We start from the raw sequence: 18689 nt of genomic DNA, 5'->3' as shown, positions 1-18689 counted from the left end.
CTAAATGGATGAGGGGTGAACCCCAGGAGCAGAACAGGGAGGGTCCTACACTGCCAAAGCCCCAGGGAATAAGCAAAGAGCCTTCCAAACATAGTGGGAAGCTGGCCCTTGTGGAACAGATTGGGGAGAAATCTGCTGAGGGATAAATAAGAGCTGGGTGTATCCAGACTCCACTCAGGTGGTCATCACTCTCAGCTCTACATATAAATGACTGGAAATGCCCTTCTGGTCTGGGACCAGCCTAGCAGCCTTAACCTATAGCAGGACAAGGACATTCCTCCTACCCAGTGACAAGTGGGTAAGACAAGCTAGTGGCGTGGAACAGAGGAAGCTATTTATGCAAGGTTGAGAAGGAGCCAACCCTGGGTTTCCCCTGAGAGTGCTACAGTAACTGGGATAGCACCATAGGACAAACATGGTAAGAAAGATCGAACGTCCAGACACTGTGAGCTCAAGACCAGTCTTAGGCCCCACTTCCAGAGGCCAAGATCGCCTCCTCACAAAGCACAAATCCTATTGCAAATTCAGTGGAGTTACACAGGACACTTCTGGAATCCTACTTGAACACTACCACAGAAGTGTGGACACCAGAGGAATTTTATTATTTTCAAAAGGGATAAAAATCACTACATACTTGTTAGGGAAAAACTTCAAGAGGAAGAGATAATCATAAGTATATATGCATCAAATTCCCATGTACCCAACTTAAAACAAGTATTAACAGACATGGAAAATCAAGTAAGTTCTAACACAATTTTAATGGGGAACTTAATACCCCACTGTCACAAACAGATCAATTAGACAAAAAAAAAAAAAAGGAAATATCAAATTAAATGAAACCTGTAAACAAATGGACTTAGTAACTGTCTACAGTGTTCTATCCCAAAACATCAGAATACACATTGTTCTCAGCTGCACATGGGACATTCTCTAAAAGAGATGGCATAGTAGCTCACAAAACATGCTTAAGTAAATGCATAGGCTCTGAAATTAGTCCATGCATATTATTTGACCACAGTGCAATGAAAATGGAAATCTAAAGCAAAAGAAAACACAAAAATATCTGAAAATTAAATAAAACCCTCCTGAAGCAAAGATAAAATTAAAGAAGAAATTAAACAGTATCTACAATTAAATAATTTAATTCTGACACAGAAACTTAAGTTCTGGCACAGAAACTTAGAGGATGCAATGAAAGTAGTCCTGAGAGGAAAATTTATAGCTGTGAACTTTCACATCAGGAAAGCAAACGAGCTCAAATAACCTAATGCTGAGCCTCAAACTTCTAGAGGAAAAAAGAACAAATCAAATCTAAAGCTTGTAAGAGGAAGGAAATTATAAAAAGCAGAAATTAATGTAATGGAAAACAAGAATACAATACAATCAATCAACAAACTGAAGAATTAAATATTCTGGTTCTCTGAAAAATTAAATATAATTGAAAAGCCTTAGCCAATCTTATTAAAAAGCCTTGAGTCTATGCCACTGGGAACAAAAAGGGTGAAATCACAACAGATAATGTAAAAATCCAGAAGATCATCAATAGTTACTTCAAGAGCCTGTACTCTGATAAGATGGAAAACAAAATGGACAGATGCCTAGATATATATGAACTGTCAACACAGAATCAGTAAGATATTAAATTCTAAATAATCCAATATCAATAATCTAATGAAATTAAAAATTTAATTAAAAACAGCAACAAAGAAAAGCCCAAATACTAATGGATTCACTGCTGAATTCTGCCACTACTGATGAAACTCTTTAATGAAATTGAAAGAAAAGCAATACTCCCAAAGTCATTCATGGAAGTAAGCATTTTCCTGATACCAAACCAGAAAAAGACCCAAAAGAGAACTACAGTTAATCTCCCTACTGAACATTGACACAGAAATTCTCAGTAAGATACTTGCAAGCAGGATGTGGCAAATCATCAAGCTTATATATGATGACCAACTGGGATTCCTTCCAGAAATGCAGAGATGGTGTAATATATGCAAATCAATAAATGTAATATATCATATCAACAGATCCAAAGATAAAAACCATACAATCATCTCATTAGATGCATAAAAAGTATGACAAAGCCCAACACCATTCATGATAAAAGTCCTACAGAAAACTGGAACAGAAGGTCTTTATCTCAATCTGATAAAGGTAATGTATAACAAACCAAGAGTCACCATCATACTAAATAATGGGCAAAACCTGAAAGCTTTCACTCTAAAATCGGAAACAAGACAAGGTGGCGATGTCCACTGTTGCCACTCACATTCAATTTAGTTCTGGAAACTTTAGCCAGAGCAATTAGAAAAGAAAAATAAATAAAAGAAATAAGGATAGGAAAAGAAAAAGTTAAGTTACTATTACTTGTAGATAACATGATACTCTACATAAAAACCCCAAAACGTTTATAAAAAATTCGTACAGTTAATAACCCAACTCTGGAGCATAGCTCAATACAAAGTCAACACTCAAAAATCAGTAATATTTCTATACATTAACAACAAACTCAAACAGTACTGACAAAAATGAAATACTTAAAAATCAATCCAATGAAGGAAGTAAAAGATATATTCAGTGAAAATCACAGTACTGTGAAAAAGGAGATTGAAGAGGATATTAGAAAATGCAAAGATATTCCTTGTTTATGGATAGAAAGAACCAACAAAGTGAACATGGCCATACTTCCAAAATTGTCAAACAGATTTAATACAATCTCAACCAAAATACCATTAGCATATTTCACAAATAGAGAAGACATTCCTAAAACTCATTTGGAATGAGATCCAGAATAGCAAAAACAATCCTAGGCAACAAAAGCAAAGCAGGGGCAACAATCTGACTTGAAATTATACTATAAACTGGGCGTAGTAGCACACACCTATAATCCCAGCATTTAGGAGGCTTACCATGAGTTCAAGGCCAGCCTGAGCTACATAGTGAGTCCTGGCCAGCAGAACTACATAGTAAGACCCTGTCTCAGAAAACAAAACAAACCACCCAACCTACTACAACTGACTATGGTTAAAAACAGTATACGGTTGGGCTGGGGACTTAGCTCAGCAGCATAAGCACCTGCCTGGTGAGTGCAAGGTTGTGACTTTGACCCTCAGTATCAACAAAAACCCAATCAACCAACCAAACAAACAAAAAAACAGTATGGTACAAACAAAACAAAACAGACCTGAGGACCAATGGATCATAGCTGGGCATGGTGGTGCATACTTGTAATCCCAGCACTTGGAAGGCTGAGGCAGGAGGAACCTTGTAAATTCAAGCCCAGCCTGGGCTACACAGTGAGCTCAAAGCCAGCTGAACTATACAGCTAGACAGTCTCAAAAACAAAAACAAAACAAAACCAAAAAGGAACACGCAGAAACAACACCAAACATGCCCAGTCACCTTATCTTTGACAAAGGGGCCAAACACATTCACTGAAAGATAGACTCTTTAATAACCATGTTAGAAAAACTGGCTTTCCACACACCACCAAAGATTAAAACTAGGTCACTGTTTCTCACCATGCACTAAACTACAATCAAAAAGGATCAAAGATCTAAATATTAAAACAGAAACACTAAAGGGTGAGGGGCACTAGAGGCTGAACCCAGGGAACACTGGGCTACATCCCAGACCTCTTCTTCAGTTTGAGACAAGGTGTTGCTTGCTAAGTTATCAGGCTCATTTTAAACTTGGGATTCTCCTGACCGCCTGACCCAGTCTCCTAAGTAGTGCCTCCATGCCTGGCACCTCTGTAGAGTTTTGATTTTTTGAACCCTGTTAATAATTTAAATATTATAGTTTTTTTAAAAGGTTGAGAGGACAACATCCATTTGTCAAAGAAGGATACACTCAGTTCCTAGATTTAAAAATACCAATCCCCAGAAACCAGAGCAATCTGAAGAAATGGCTGATTCTCAATTCAGGCTTGGGATAGAGAGAGTGCAAAAAATGGAACTTCTTGGGCTGGAACAGAAGGCTCACGAAAAATGAGAGGAATTTCTCAAAGAGATACACCAGACAGATAGAAAACGCCCTCCTGTGCCAAAACTAAGTAATCTCCCTCAAAATGAACAACAGTAACAGATTACAAGCCACTGAATAAATAAACATCTATAATTTCATGGCGATACCTATTGTTCTACATAAAAAATATAAAAGGATAAATCAGAAGAAACTTTTTGATAGTATGATACCAAATAATAAAAGCATTAAATTCTAAAATATCAGTCAGAATATCACTATTCAACTACCACTTCAAAACAGAGGACAAGAATCAATAGATGCTAAAAGTATAGAGTAAAAGGAAATATGATTATTATACAATCCCTCTGCACATCTCCAGCAACTGCTTAATCATCACAAAGGGGAAAACAGTAGCTTTACAGGAAAAATCCAGCTGAGCCTATGGAAAACAAATTGGCCGAACCTCACTCTATCAATAACAAGACAAACAAGCATCAGTTGCCTCCTAACACAACACAGTAAGGATACAAAACCATTTATGTGGCATTCCTTCTATGTGACCTAAATTTAATCATGAAGAAACTTAGATAAAACTAAATTCACCTAAAAACTGCCCTGAATATCAAAGTAAATATTGTGAGAAATATCCCCCCCCCAACACACACATACACAGAGCTGAGAAATCGTTTCAAATTTAATGGGATTACAGAGATATAATAAACAACAGCCAATGTGCAATACTGGGAATATACTATGAAACACTACTGATAACAAGATCTGAGGACTGACCACAGCCCCCTCAATTGCATGCTGAGGGGTCCATGTCAATGGAAGCAAACTTATACCAGAAGATAAACAAATTATGTTTTCAGGAATGTGGCTTAGTTCAGATGATTTTATTTTTTCTACTGCTCAAGACTACCTTGGAGAATTAATCAGTATCTTTATCATCACTTCTAAGGCATATTCTTTATTTATGTATCTGTGCTTTATAATTCTATAAAAGACATTACTAGAAAAAACTAATTAAAAGAGAGTATTATACCAATATAACTGGTGCTCTAAATCTGAAAATTATTACCTATGTAAGTGAATTAATGATCTTGTTCTTTAAAAATGAATGCAAAATATTGCAGGCAAAATGTTTAGTAATATTTATAAAAACTTTATTGTTTATTCGTTGTTATACTTTCTTGATCTTTTATTACATACAACAAAGGTCGAGAAACTATAACAATGAATAATTCTTGACAGGACTACAAGCAGTTGCTCATATTACTTTTATAAATTTAAATTTAAACAGTGTTGAAAGAAGCTGTATACCATTTTCGTCAGGATTAACCATTAAGTGAGATCTTCACTATTTTCTATTTCAGAGTGAATTCCAGGATGCTTACCATGGTTTTGGGTAAAACATTCAATTTAAGAGGAAGTTTTCATCTTACTGTGTCTGCAATAAATCAAATCTGAATTCTCAGTCCACTCTGCAATACATTTTTTGCTTAGCTTGTACAATATCATTTAATCCTTTGACTCTCTTCCTTTTTATAACCTTCTATAATTCTAAAATCCAGAGTTTGCTGGACTCCAGTATTTCAACCAACAGATCCTCTCTTCTTTGATTACACTAAAGTGCTTATGATTTCTTATAACCATACAGCTTGAAAATTCAAACCAATGCTCCCTGGACTGCTTCATCTGGGTGTGCAACCCATGACTCTAAATAGCTAAATCCACTTAACTACACTGAGGTACTCCGGCACCACTGCCTCAGCAAAGTGTTTCAATCTTGTTCTTCAGAAACCATGCCTGACCCTTCTGCCCATGATAGCAGTTCTTTGATAGCTGTGAGTTTTATTTATTTTTCTGAGTAGAGTAAATATAAGGGCAAGGGTTTGGGGTTTTTTCATTTCTGTGTTCCTAAGCATAAAACAGTATCTAGCTCATAGAATATACCCAATAAATGTTAAGATGATTCAATTTAGGGACTTAAAAACAAATTACACAGCAGTTACAGATGACCAAAGATACTAGTGCAACTAGTGCATAAATTTCCTATTTATGGCAGGTTAAAAATACTGAGCACCTGTGCTAAGCCTTTTATTGAGAATTACTGTTTCTGAGAAATACAAACACATCATGTACCTCAATGTCTACAAGAAAAAAAACTAACCAAGCTGCAGTTGACAAAGTCCAAGGGGAAATCACCAATGTATTTCAAATTAAGTATCTTTTCCTTGAGAAATGTCACTTACACTATAATCACGGTGTCTTTGTTGAAATTTTTCTCTTGAATTGTACTGGAACAATTTGGGGAAATAACATCATCACTATCAGAAGACAAATCAATATATTGTATCCCTTTTTCATTCTTGAAACATGATATGCTTGCTTTTCTTTCATTATCTGGAGTTTCTGGAACACTAGAATCTTCTGTAAAAGAAACAAAAAGAAAGGCATTTTGAACAACTAAAAAAAACAAAACAAATTTGTTTTTAATGATTATAATTATGGGTAAGTCCATGTACTATTTCCCTTCTAAAATAAAAAATTCCTACTACTTAAAAAAAAAAAAAAAAAAAAAAGACTTGACTCTAATTTTGGCCCTTCGTGTTTCTTAATCTCTCCAAACTTTCATATTTCACATCCTCAGCTATAAAATACAGATACAAATAATCAGCCTACTAAGCCCATAAAATAAATAATATATACAGTGTTGATGCAGTCCTAAGACAGTCAGGGACTCAGCACAGGGGTAGGAACAGCTGAAACTCCAGGTCCTGACATACCACTAATTAGCAGTGTGACCTTTGTTTTTTTCTGAGCATCAGGATTTCAGAGGTCATTTCTGCTATGGACACTGACTCTTCCCTCGGGCCTACAGATGCCCAATACTGGTAACTAAAAGTGGAACGAGGCTTAACCTTCAGCTTGTATCATTTATTATTGTAAATCTTGCCCAAATCTCTCCTTGGAGTTATAGTCATCACTTAGAAAGTGTCTGTCTAGGCTGGACAAGGCTGAGTAATCCAAGATCTACAGGATCTCATCCTTCTTCAAAACTGAGGACCACAAGAGATTTATAGGACCTCAGCTCCATTCAGAAGTCTCCAATCACTGTCTGCCCTGAACCTGGGATTACCTGGATTCCTGGGAAGGTGGGGCTGCACACCACAACCTCCTTCAGGTCCCAGGTTCCCAGACTCAGAACTGACATGGGGTGAGGATAATGCATGTGGGCCAGCTGGAACCAGTCAAGTGTCACCCTCCACGACCTATCCTGGAGCCCTTCCCTACCTTTCTTCATTTCCAGTTAAAGCTTTTTTCTATATATGCTTTTCTTTTTATTTACATTTCTACTAAAGCAAAGACTCAAACTAGCCAGTGTCCATATGGTCAAAAATATGGTGAAAGTTTAAATGACAGGAAATGTAGTATACTAGAAAACACAATGCCACTTATTCCCCTCAAAATCCTCCCTCATGCTTGGAACACACTTATCTTTCTTGCCATTTTCTGAAGCAGTTGTGAAATCCTTTTATGAGTGCCTTTAGTTATGAGATTACCCAAACCTTTCATGACCATTTGACATTGAGGAAGAGCCAGATATTCTGTGTGGTGCCACCAGAGAGTAAGACTGATGAGAACACAGTGTAACACCTCTTTTTTTTTTTTTTTTGGTACCAGGGATCGAATTCATGACTTGTGCTTGCCAGGCAGGCACCTGTGGCGCTGAGCTATACCCCTAGTCCCACAGTTTAACATTTTTTATGAGCCTGTGTTTCTCTTGTAAGGCTGTAGTGTCCATTGCCATTTTTTTTATCATGCCTCCTAAAGCTATTCATGAAGGAGGATCCCAAAACTGTATAAAGTGGCAAGAACATTGCAGTGTGTTCAAAGCAAGAGAGAATATCCTGAGGGCAGTTAATGGGAATGAGTCTTGCTGTAATAAACTTTTAAATTTAAACACTTACTATATATTTTGATCACTTCTTGTAAAGGGTAAGAGCTTGGTTTAGGAATTGCCACTAGCCGACATCCTTTCTCCCAGAAACACCAGTTTTTTCCTTATATCTTCTTTGGGAAAAGATCAGACTAAGACAATTCACGCAGCATGTGAATATTTCAAAGGCAATAAATAGTTGTCATTAACTACTTTCTAGGTAATTATAAATCCTCAAACATAATGAGCATTTCATCTTGACAACCCCAAGAAATATCAATAGACAAAACTTAAGGTTAAGAGTGAAAAAACAACTTGTCCCAAAGAGAACAAAATTACCGATCTGAAATCCATGTGCTAGGTGTGGGGCAAAGACCAGGAATCCCAGTAATGAGAGGCTTGAAGCAGGAGGATGGCAATGAGTTCAAGGCTAGCCTGAGCTACAATGAAACCATCTCAAAAAAACACAAACTGTTATACCCTAAAACTCTTAGCCTCTCCCCTTCACTGCTACAAAATGATACTAATCATTACTTCTTTTAGGTTTATAATCTGTAGTTCATTTAGGTTTACAATCAGTGATTCAGGTAGAGAGATAAGAATCTTCACAACCTTTTAAAATTACTGCGGCTATTCTTTGATACTACAGGAAACTTGACACATAACAGTGTGTTAAAGATTAGCTGCAATGTGGAGCCTGAAACCAAAAGACAAAATATCTTGCATTATGTTACATTAAACCCTTTGGCCAAGTCTGCATTTTAATCAGCTCTCCACTGTGTATTATTTTATAATACTGTAAGCAAAGAAGTAGCTAAGAAAATGCAAGAAAGAAGGAAAGATCTGTCCTGAAGCCCATTTTTTAAGTTAAACTTTAACCCCCAGTATAGGATATCCAAGTCCAAATGCCAATGGAAGAAAGTAACCAGGTAACCCAGTTTATACCCAGTAAATTTCCCTAGGGGCCCAGTGGTCTTCAAGGGCCTCTAAACTCATTAATCTGTCTAACTAACATGCACCGACTGGAAAAAAATATTAAAGCAATTGCTCAAATGCTTTTGCTTCAGACAATCATTGCACTAGTGTATGAAATAAAAGTACTATACATATATTCCTCACAATAGTAAATAAGCAATCTATAGTTATTTATTTATTTATTTATTTTGATAGGTCTCTCAACATAGTTCCAGCTTTGAATACCCATCAATCCTTCTGTTGGCCTCTCAAGTGCCTGGAATTATGGTGTGTCCAACCACACCCAGATACAACTTTAGATTTAGTAAAAATTTTATTACTTTATTGAGAAATTGTTTCGTGAAACTGGCACTTAAAAAATTTAAGTATACAATGAATACTAGAACTGTTTGGAGTCTGGCCTTTGATTTGTGCTAAGGGACCAGCAGGTCTATCCACTACTATTTTTTTTCTTGAGATGTGGCCTTAATACCCTATCTACTCTAGTAACATATAGTTTCAGTATACTCTAAAACAAGTGGTCTGCAGGTAGTCTCTTAAGCAGCCAGGAGTACAAGCCATCTATTATCATAGTTGGCCACCACCACTGCTTTTCATCAACAAATGAAAAATGCAAGTAGGGTCTTAATTCATTGATAATAGTTTGACCTTGTGGATGCCCTAAAATGACCTCAGGGAACACAATTTAAAAATTGTTGGAATACAGTGAAAGCCTATTTATAAAACACCAACTTTCTAGTACAGTAAAAAATCTAGAATTAACATAATGCTAAACTCTTAGATTTGGACTACTTTTAGAAGCAACAGTAAAAACCGTGAAGAGTCAATGGCTACAAAGATATTCCTGATGTTGTGATGCTTTTTAAACCAAAGTAAACTGGCATTTTAAAATAGTATCTTAAAGGAGATTGGACATGCACACAGAGGTGCACACACACAAAGATAAAAGTGGAGGAAGAATGGTAGAAAGCATAAACAATTACAAAGGAAAAGCATCTGCCACTATTTGCATCTGACATGTGCTGAATGAACTCTGTGTTTAAGGCACTGTATTGTGAGGCAGTAGACATTAAAAAACAAAAGGCAAGTCACAGATCAACCTGCCCTCACCAAAGTAGCAGGAGCCAAGAAGCCTAGGCACGTCAGTAACAATGAGGCTTGACTGGTGTCATGAGAGAATACACAGAATGCAAAATGAACACGGGAGAAAAGAGCCTGTCCTTTCACACAGAAATAAATTAGCTATTTTGTTTTAAAAACAGAAGATAACATTTTGTTATGGAAAGTATTGGGAACTTATATCATAAGCACATGCATCTTTATCAGTGGCACACATGAGAAGACAACCTTATACCTAAGTATGAGATTTCCAGCACCCTTAGACACTGTGTATCTAAAGTACACCATGAAACAAAATAAGCATTCAAGCCTATTACTGATTTTTTTCTTTAGAAGTGGCCCAATATGAGACTCATTCAAAAACAAATCAATACTGGGAAATTTATGAATTTAGATATTTATACCAATTTGATGATCTACAAATAAAGGTCATCTCCAGATGTAGAATAAAAAACACGAACTTTTACACCTGGGAGGCAGATTTACAAAAGCTTACCATTTTTAAAATTCTAATCGTGTGCCATTCTACACCACTGTCCAATTCTGTAACACACTTTATAAGGCAGTTCTTTTGGATACTAACAAAATTAATCATAAATTTATCCTTTTTAAAAGAACAAGTTAGATAGGAAAATACTTTCAGTATTTCATTGAGATAAAGCAACTCTGGTTGAAAGCACTAAAAAGCAATGAATGCACTAAATAGGGGACTGATGGGTAATTTTGAGGAAAGGTAAAAGAGAAAACACTTTAAAATATATACATATATACACTAGTAAAGTTAAATTTTAAAAGCAGGCTGGGTGTGGCAGCACATGCTTATAGTCCCAGTACTTGGGAGGCTGAGGCAGGAGAATCACTGAGAATTCAACACCAGCATGGGCTACATACTGGGTTAAAAATCAGCCTAAACAACAAACAAAACAACAGCAACAGAAAAGAAAGTTATGATATTAATATAGAACAATGCTAATGTACTGTATTGTTGAGAAGAACTTTTTTTTTTGGTACTTGGGATCAAATTTGTGCCCCTGCAGGTACTTGTGCTGTTGAGCTAAAGCCCCCGCTCTTGAGAAGAACTTTTTAATATATTTCATAACTATAGTAAATAGATAGCTTAACTATACAGAAATAAAGTATCAAGAACAGCCAGCAAGTGGGAGGCTGAGGCAGGAGGAACCCCATATGAGTGAGAAGCCAGCCTGGGCTACATAGTGAGACTTTATCTCAAAAGGACAAAAAAAAAAAAAAAAAAAAAAAATCAATAAAGACAAATGTGAAGGTGTGGTGGTGTACCCCTGTAAGCCTGGCACTTGGGAGACTAAGACAGGAGGATCTTTTCAAGTTCAAAACTAGCCTGGGTTACAAAGTGAGCTCAAGGCCAACCTGAACTGCACAATACAATGAGACCCTATCTCAAAAAGATAAAAAGACAAATGTGAGCCTTTAACTCAAGCTTTTAGTAAGGCAAACAACACAAAATAATTATGTATAAGTGTTTTTACAAATATTTTTGACTGGAATCTACTTAACAGACATGTTTTAGATTATAATACCAAATACAGACTGTTAGTTGGATATAACTAAAACAAGTTTCAAATACTGCTGCTATAACTGATACACTTTGATAATTTTCTATTCTACTGCATTAAATGTTATATATATTTGGTTAGAGATCAAGAAACTGATTTTATGACACAAATATTTGTAACCCACACTTCAAAAAAATCACTGATATAAATAGTATTATTTATATCACATATTATTTGGCATAAAATTAAATCTATACTTAGATTGCTTCTTTTCAAGCACCCTTGGAATATTTACAGAAATCAATTATACACTAAGCCACAAAGAAAATCTCAGTAAATTCCCTAAAGAACATATTATCTGGTCAAAAAACAATAAAATTCAGTAATTGTTAAATAAAAACATGCAAACAAAGTTTTAGCTGCGTTGAAATTTAAAGAAGAAAATGAAATCCAAAGATACCACCTCTAAACAACTTTCAAGTCAAAAAGCATACTGCATTCATACATGTATGTATGTATGTATGAATGCGTATACATATATTTTGTAACACTGTAAGAACTAAAATAATGTGGTAAATCTCATGAAGCTAAGTCAGGAGGAGCATAAGTCTTAAGGCCAACCTAAGCCACGTATCAAAACCCTGTCTCAAAACATGAAACAAAAACAAAAAACAACTAATATACAATTAGACAAACATTAATAGCCCAGAGGATACAGACATAAATGGTAATTCAGACTATTAATAAAATTATTTTAAGGTTAAGAAAAAGATTTTCAACAAATGATCTGGGACTAGTTAACTGGTGAATAATGAATCAAGGAGAAAATCCTATCACTCCTTTTCTATCCCTTATAACCCAATGAATTTCAGATTAAAGTTAAAAACCAACACAATTCACAAGGCAAAAACACCAACTTACACCCTTTAGGTTGGTTTTTAAAGGAGAATAGCTGGGTGTTCCGTAGCAGATCAAGTGCTTAGCCTACATAAATCCTACACTTAATCCCTAGGACCTACAAAATAAAAAGCAAAACAAAAAAAACCACAACAAAAAGCAACAATTACTGGCAAGAATTCGGAGAAACCAGGACTCTGCAGTGTGTAAAAATGTTAAGGGTGCATACTACAGAACAGTACAATAGCTCCTCAAAAATACAAAATTTCCATGTGACCTAGCAATTCCAGTTCTGAACATATCCTCAAAAGAACCGAAAGCTGGAAACTGAAGAACTACCTGTGCACCCATGTTCACAACAGTACACTTCACAATAGGCCAGGGATAGAGGCAGCCCGTATGTGTATTAATGGATTAACGGACAAACACCATATATGTACACACAGTGTAGTATTACGTGGCCTTTAGACAGAGACTCTATACCATACTGTATACCATAACATGAATGAACACTTAAGACTAGTTGAAACAAGTTTATCAAAAAGTAGCTGGCTCAGTGGCCCAAATCTATAATCCTGGATACCTGGGAGGCTGAGGAGGGATGATCACAAGTATAAGCCCACCTCAGATAGACTTTGTCTCAAATAAAAATAAAAAGGGCTGGATATGTAGTGCAGTGAGAAGAAAGGCCCTGGGATCAGTTCCCAGGACACCAAAAAGAAAGAACAAAAAATCCAAAAAAAAAACACCCCAAATCACTTTTGTGTAGCAAAACACAAGTTAAGATCTCACCACCCCTCCCTGGCCCCATCTGCTGGTCAAAACCTTCACTTTCACTCGATTTGAGAGTGCCTAAAACGAGGTCCTCTGAGAAGGAACTGCCACCTGTGCAAAAACTTCAGGAACAGGAGCAGTGATACCTCCTCCATCAGCAAATGGGGAGACTCTTCAGGAACAAAACTGATTGGGGCCTGCTACCTGGGTTGCCCAGCATCTGACTGTGAGAATTGTTTGCTGTTTGTAAGCAATCCAGCTGATGTTGGCTTAATACAGCAGCCCTAACTACAGTATGATGAAATCTTAAAAAATACAACTAAAAATTTACAAATCCTTTATCAGAAGAGGAAAAAATAATAAAGGAACACAGAAAAAACTTAAATGGCTAATACATTTTAAAAGCACACTTCACCTTAAAAATAAAGCAGCAAGCAATATTGAATACAGTAATATAACAGCCTGATTTAAAAAATTAGAAGATTAAAATACTTTAGCTAGGTATAAAAATATAGAAATGACAAAAATCAAGCAATAGTCTGAGGCAAAACATTTTTCTTTTTTCCTTTTTTTCTTTAAGACTGGGGATTAAAGTTTGGGCATTTACCCTGAGCTACATCCCCTGCCCTTTATTTTGAGACTGTCTCACTAAATTGTTAAATTGCCCAGGTCTCAGTCTCCCAAAGCTGGGATTCTAGAAATACTCCACCACATCAAGCCACACTAAGTGAAACTTTTAGGTAGTGTCTGCAATAATATGCCCTCCTTTATGACAATTCCATTTCTGGGAACTTCCCTACTTATTTGTACATATAGGAAAATACCTATGCAAAATGATGATCATTACGGCATTCTTTTAATACTAAAAAAATCTGAAGAAAATCAAAACTAAAAGACAAACAGGAAACTATAAAAACTGTAATACATTGTATAACTGTCCTCATTTTAAAAATTGAAGTACAGCACAGTTTATATGGACTAACATGAGAAGTGTGAAAGAAATCTTTTGAATTAGCAACAAGATACATTACAATGTGTTCTCTAGCTGTCTGCTTATGTAACTTTTAAGAGGGCTAATGAGTAACTGATGAGAGGCTAAGCCCATGCTGGGGAAATGCTGCACACTGAGCTGCAGCCCCATTTCACACAATACCCTTTGTGCTTAAAAAAAATCAAAATAAAACCTAAGCCATATACACAGAGAAAAAAAAAATCTGAAAGAATAAACACTAAAGACTGTAGACTAGATACCACTACATCGTTTTAAATAACAGTAATAGCAATAAAATTTTTGCTAAGTATGAGTACTTATCGTACCTTCTATTAGAGTAATTCAGCATTATCCCCTCTATTAAGTATTGCTTTTCAACTAAGCAAACTAAAGAAACAACAGTGACTACCAGTAGACATTGATCGTTCTTCACATATTAGCCACCTATACCTTAAAAGGACATGAGTACTATCCAGTGGTTACAGAATTGTGAAGTTAAAATGATACAGGTAATGGCAGTATGTCCCCATAACCTCAATATACCCTCTGCAATCAAGAGGCTGAAGCAAAAGATCAGCCAATCCAAGGCCAGCCTGGACTACATGATGAGATTCTACCTCAAGGAAGAGCTATCGTTCAATGAATCATACCCACGTACTGGCACAGACTACAATAAACATCCATCCAGGCAGAGCAGGCAAGAGGAGCCAAGCTGACAATGCTGACACCTGACCCAGGATGGCACCATCTGTACTCGGCCCAGCCATGCTCTCTGGAAGGCTCGGATGATAAATACACTTTTTCACTTACTATTCACTGTTACTTTCAGCAGACAGCCACTACAGATGACTGAATCTATTTAACCAAGAAAATAAATTCATTAAGCACGTATTAAATCTCTCCTCTCTGCCAATCCTAAAAACAACCAATGAACCCACATATTATCTTTCATTTTTTGATTCCTTCACAAAAATTGAACAGTCAAACCAGTTTAGTTCCCACTCTCTTAATACCTCTTTTTTGGATATCTCATTCCTTTTGGACACGTCTTTGTTTCTTGACTATATTCCATTCCCTCAAAAAATCTTTGTTGATTTGGAGTATCTATTAAGCTGCTATTTTTTCCTTTCTTTAAACAGTCATTATTTTATTCTTCTTCTGAAACTGTTAAAAGCCAAGAGTACCCGGGCACAGTGGCGCATGCCTGTTATTCCAACATTTGGGAAGCAGAGGCAAGAGGATGATGAGTTCTAAAGTCAGTCTTGATTTTCTTTTCTTTTTTTTTTTTGTACTGGGGTCGAACTCACAACCTTGCACTTGCCAGGCAGGCACTTATGCCATTGAGCTAAATCCCCTGCAGCCTTGGTTTTTCAAGACTCAAAACTTTAAACTGGGGATGCAGTTCAACCTGAAACTTCTTCACTCAATCCCTAGTATTTTCTACCTCTCACACACAAATCATAGCACTGCGCCAGGAATGATGTACCTAGCCCATATACTTAGCATTCAGGAGGCTCAGGCAAGAAGACTGAGCTCACCAGCTTGAGTACAAGTTCAAAGCCAACCTGGACTACACAGTAACCTTTTTTGGGAGGGTGGGGATGAGACAGTCTTACCATATAGTTCAGCCAGGCTCTGAACCTACTATGCAGCAAGGCTGGCCTCTAACTCACAGAGATCCTCATGTCTCAGCCTCCCAAGGACTACTGGAATGAGCCACCACACCCAACTGATAGTAATCTTGTCTCAGAAAAAAACCTCAAAACAGATGAACAAAAAAATCCAGTCTCGTTTACAATAACCATTTCTTTAAGCCAAATACTCTACTCCTAGTAGATGGATTCCCACCCCTCTTAGAACAAACTTCAAATTTCCCAATGATTCCTAAAGCAACCACAGTTTCTAACAGCTTATGCATAAAAAGGAATTCCAGTAACACGAGTGCTTAATGAAAAGGGAAGAAAGGGAAAACACACAAATATTCTGACTAGAAAGGAAATTAAAATTTTCACATTACAAATATTAGTAAGTAAAACATTCCACTGAAATCCAGCTTATAAGTGCTTCTTCATGGCCATGGCCCTCACTTTGTAAGTGCCATGTCCAACGTCCTGCATTTAACCAAAATGTCCCACATTCAGCCACGAAGCAGTGGCTTTAAAGAACTCAATATGCCCTACATAAACCCCAGTTTTTCCTGTCCAGCTAAAACTACATAACAACAGTTAAGTGTCCTTGGCAAAAAATTTAAGGTACCTCAATGTTTAGACAATAACTGCGGCATTTGTGATGCAAATCAGTATCCACAGAAAGAACACAGATCTCAATTCTGTGCTTAAAATTCCCAAAGGCACAGTAGGGTGTGCCTGTAATCTCAACACTTTGGAGGGGGATGTGTGTGTTTGGGGGTGGGGTGTGCAATTTACCACAAATTTCAGGCCAGCCTTGACTACACAGTGAGATCTTGTCTCATAAAAAACAAAATCCTTCAGTTTAAATCCTGGAGTGGCGTTGTACACATGTAATCCCAGCACTCAGGAGGCTGAGGCAGGCAGATTGCTATGAGGCCAGCCTGAACTACATACTGAGATACTGTCATGAAAACAAAAACAAAACAACCACTTAGAAACAAACAAAAAAAATGCGTTAATAGCCAGGTGTGGTGGCATGTGCCTGTAAACCAAGTATTATGGGAGGCTGAGGCAAGGAAATTTCTAGCCCAGCTTGGGTAATTTAGCAAAATTTCATCTCAAAATAAAAAGTCAAAACAGGTTGTGGATGTAGCTCAGTGCAAGGGGCCTAGAGTCCAATTCCTACTACTGCCAAAAAAAGCCAAACAACAAATTAATGAAATACACATTAAAATTTTTAAAGGAAAAAGATTGTTTTTGTGTAGTATTTTTCAGCCATGTTTACAATTTTTAACACTTCTTTCTCCATTCATAAGAAAGTATGATATATAACACAATGATTAAGCGTTGATAATCAACAAGTGAATGTCTGGATTTGCAATCTGCATCCAGCTATCATTTCTGCAAAGTGTGAACAATAACAGTATTTACTTGGTAGGATTACTGTACAAATTTAAAATTTAAAGTGCTTAGCACTAAGCCTAAAACACAGTAAGAATTAAATACTAGCTTGTCATGGTGCACACCTGTAATCCCAGTCCTCTGGAGGTTAAGGCAAGAGGATCTAAAGTTCGAAGCCAGCCTCACCCTATCTCAAAAAACAAACCAAAAATCACACACACACAAATGTTTCTAATTGTTAACTCTTCAATAAACATAGGTTAGAATGGAAATTTTAAATTTTAAACCTGGACTTATTCTCAAACCCTCATATCTGCATCAATCTGCTAATGGGGTAAAAATGATCCACTCACTGTGAAGAACACTGATTATTTATTTGCATTCTGGAGACATCCCAGAAACTAACAGCAGGCAATGTATTAGTGATCTGGTCTTTGCTTGCACACAGGGTTGCTTTCTGGCACCTAAACGACATCTGGCTCACAGTAGGTAGGTGACCAATATTGTCTGAAGAATAATGAAAATGAATGAAAATCTGCGACCAAATAACATCCCCAAAGTCTACTACAGGACTTGATTGCCTCCACTTGGCTGCAATTAGCCATTCTGACCCCAAGAAGACCTAAATTTCGTTTTCAGTTCCATCTCTGGGTTATATTGCCAGAATGCACAAAAAAACGCCGACAACCACAAGAACGACAGGTGCTGAGACAGAGGTCGGACAGCAGTAGCCAAGCTGTACTGTATTTCAAATGCAACTAGAGGACAATGCATCCTTACTAATGACATTAAGAATAAAAATCAGCATCCCTCTGCCTTACATCTTCAAAACACCCTCAGGGGCCACATCCCTCTGCACCCCAGCAGCTCACCTGTTTTCTCGGTAATGTCTGAATCGGGGGTGTTGGCCCTGCTCGCTCCCCCGTCAGCATTCTCTTCTTCCGCACTGAGCGAGATGGGCGAGGAAGGGCCGGGCTGGGCGGGCTGGGGGCGCTGGGGGATCTGGGGACTCGCTTCGGGCGCCTCCTCCACCTTGCTCCTTTTCTCGAAGCGAAAACGGTCCAAGTTGAAGAGGTTCATATTGGTGCAGTGGGATGGGCTCCAAATGAACTACCTGCAGGAGACGACACAGAGAGGAAAAGAGGCCGGTGAAGACAACATGCGGCGCGCAGCCTCCGGCGGCGCCCGACTCCCGCGGCGAGGAAAGACCGGGGCAGGCCGGCTGCAGGGAGCCGCGATGGCCGCGCGTCATTGTTCGCCGCCGCCGAGGTGGGCAGGGCTCTGTCCACGCGACGGCCGCGCCCGCGCCACTCGGCTCACCGCGCGCGGCTCGCTGCCCGTCAGCCCCTGCCGCCAGCGCCACCGCAGGCCGCCCGCCGCCCGCCAGCCCGCGGCGCCCGCCTGAGAGGACCAACGGGACCGCGCGTCGACGCCGCAGGGACACAAAGGGGCCCGAG

General features: G+C 37.8%; 1 protein-coding gene across 1 annotated transcript in view; it reads right to left on the bottom strand.

Annotated features, from left to right (window-relative positions):
* The window catches only part of Smarcad1 (SWI/SNF-related, matrix-associated actin-dependent regulator of chromatin, subfamily a, containing DEAD/H box 1), an 84829-nt gene extending 66517 nt beyond the window's left edge, over positions 1-18312 (bottom strand). The window contains exons 1-2 of the mRNA XM_003472105.5: positions 18105-18312; positions 6225-6402 (exon numbers count right to left, since the gene is read on the bottom strand). Coding sequence (XP_003472153.2) covers positions 6225-6402; positions 18105-18312 — 386 coding nt within the window. The remainder of the gene's footprint in view (positions 1-6224; positions 6403-18104) is intronic.
* Between the last annotated feature and the right edge of the window lie 377 nt (positions 18313-18689).

The sequence above is a fragment of the Cavia porcellus genome, unplaced genomic scaffold (assembly GCF_034190915.1).
Source record: "Cavia porcellus strain 051 isolate PalLab524CR breed Dunkin Hartley unplaced genomic scaffold, mCavPor4.1 scaffold_4, whole genome shotgun sequence".
Lineage (NCBI taxonomy): Eukaryota > Metazoa > Chordata > Mammalia > Rodentia > Caviidae > Cavia > Cavia porcellus.
The sequence above is the reverse complement of the archived record's forward strand: the minus strand, read 5'-3'. Positions and strand labels throughout refer to the sequence as shown.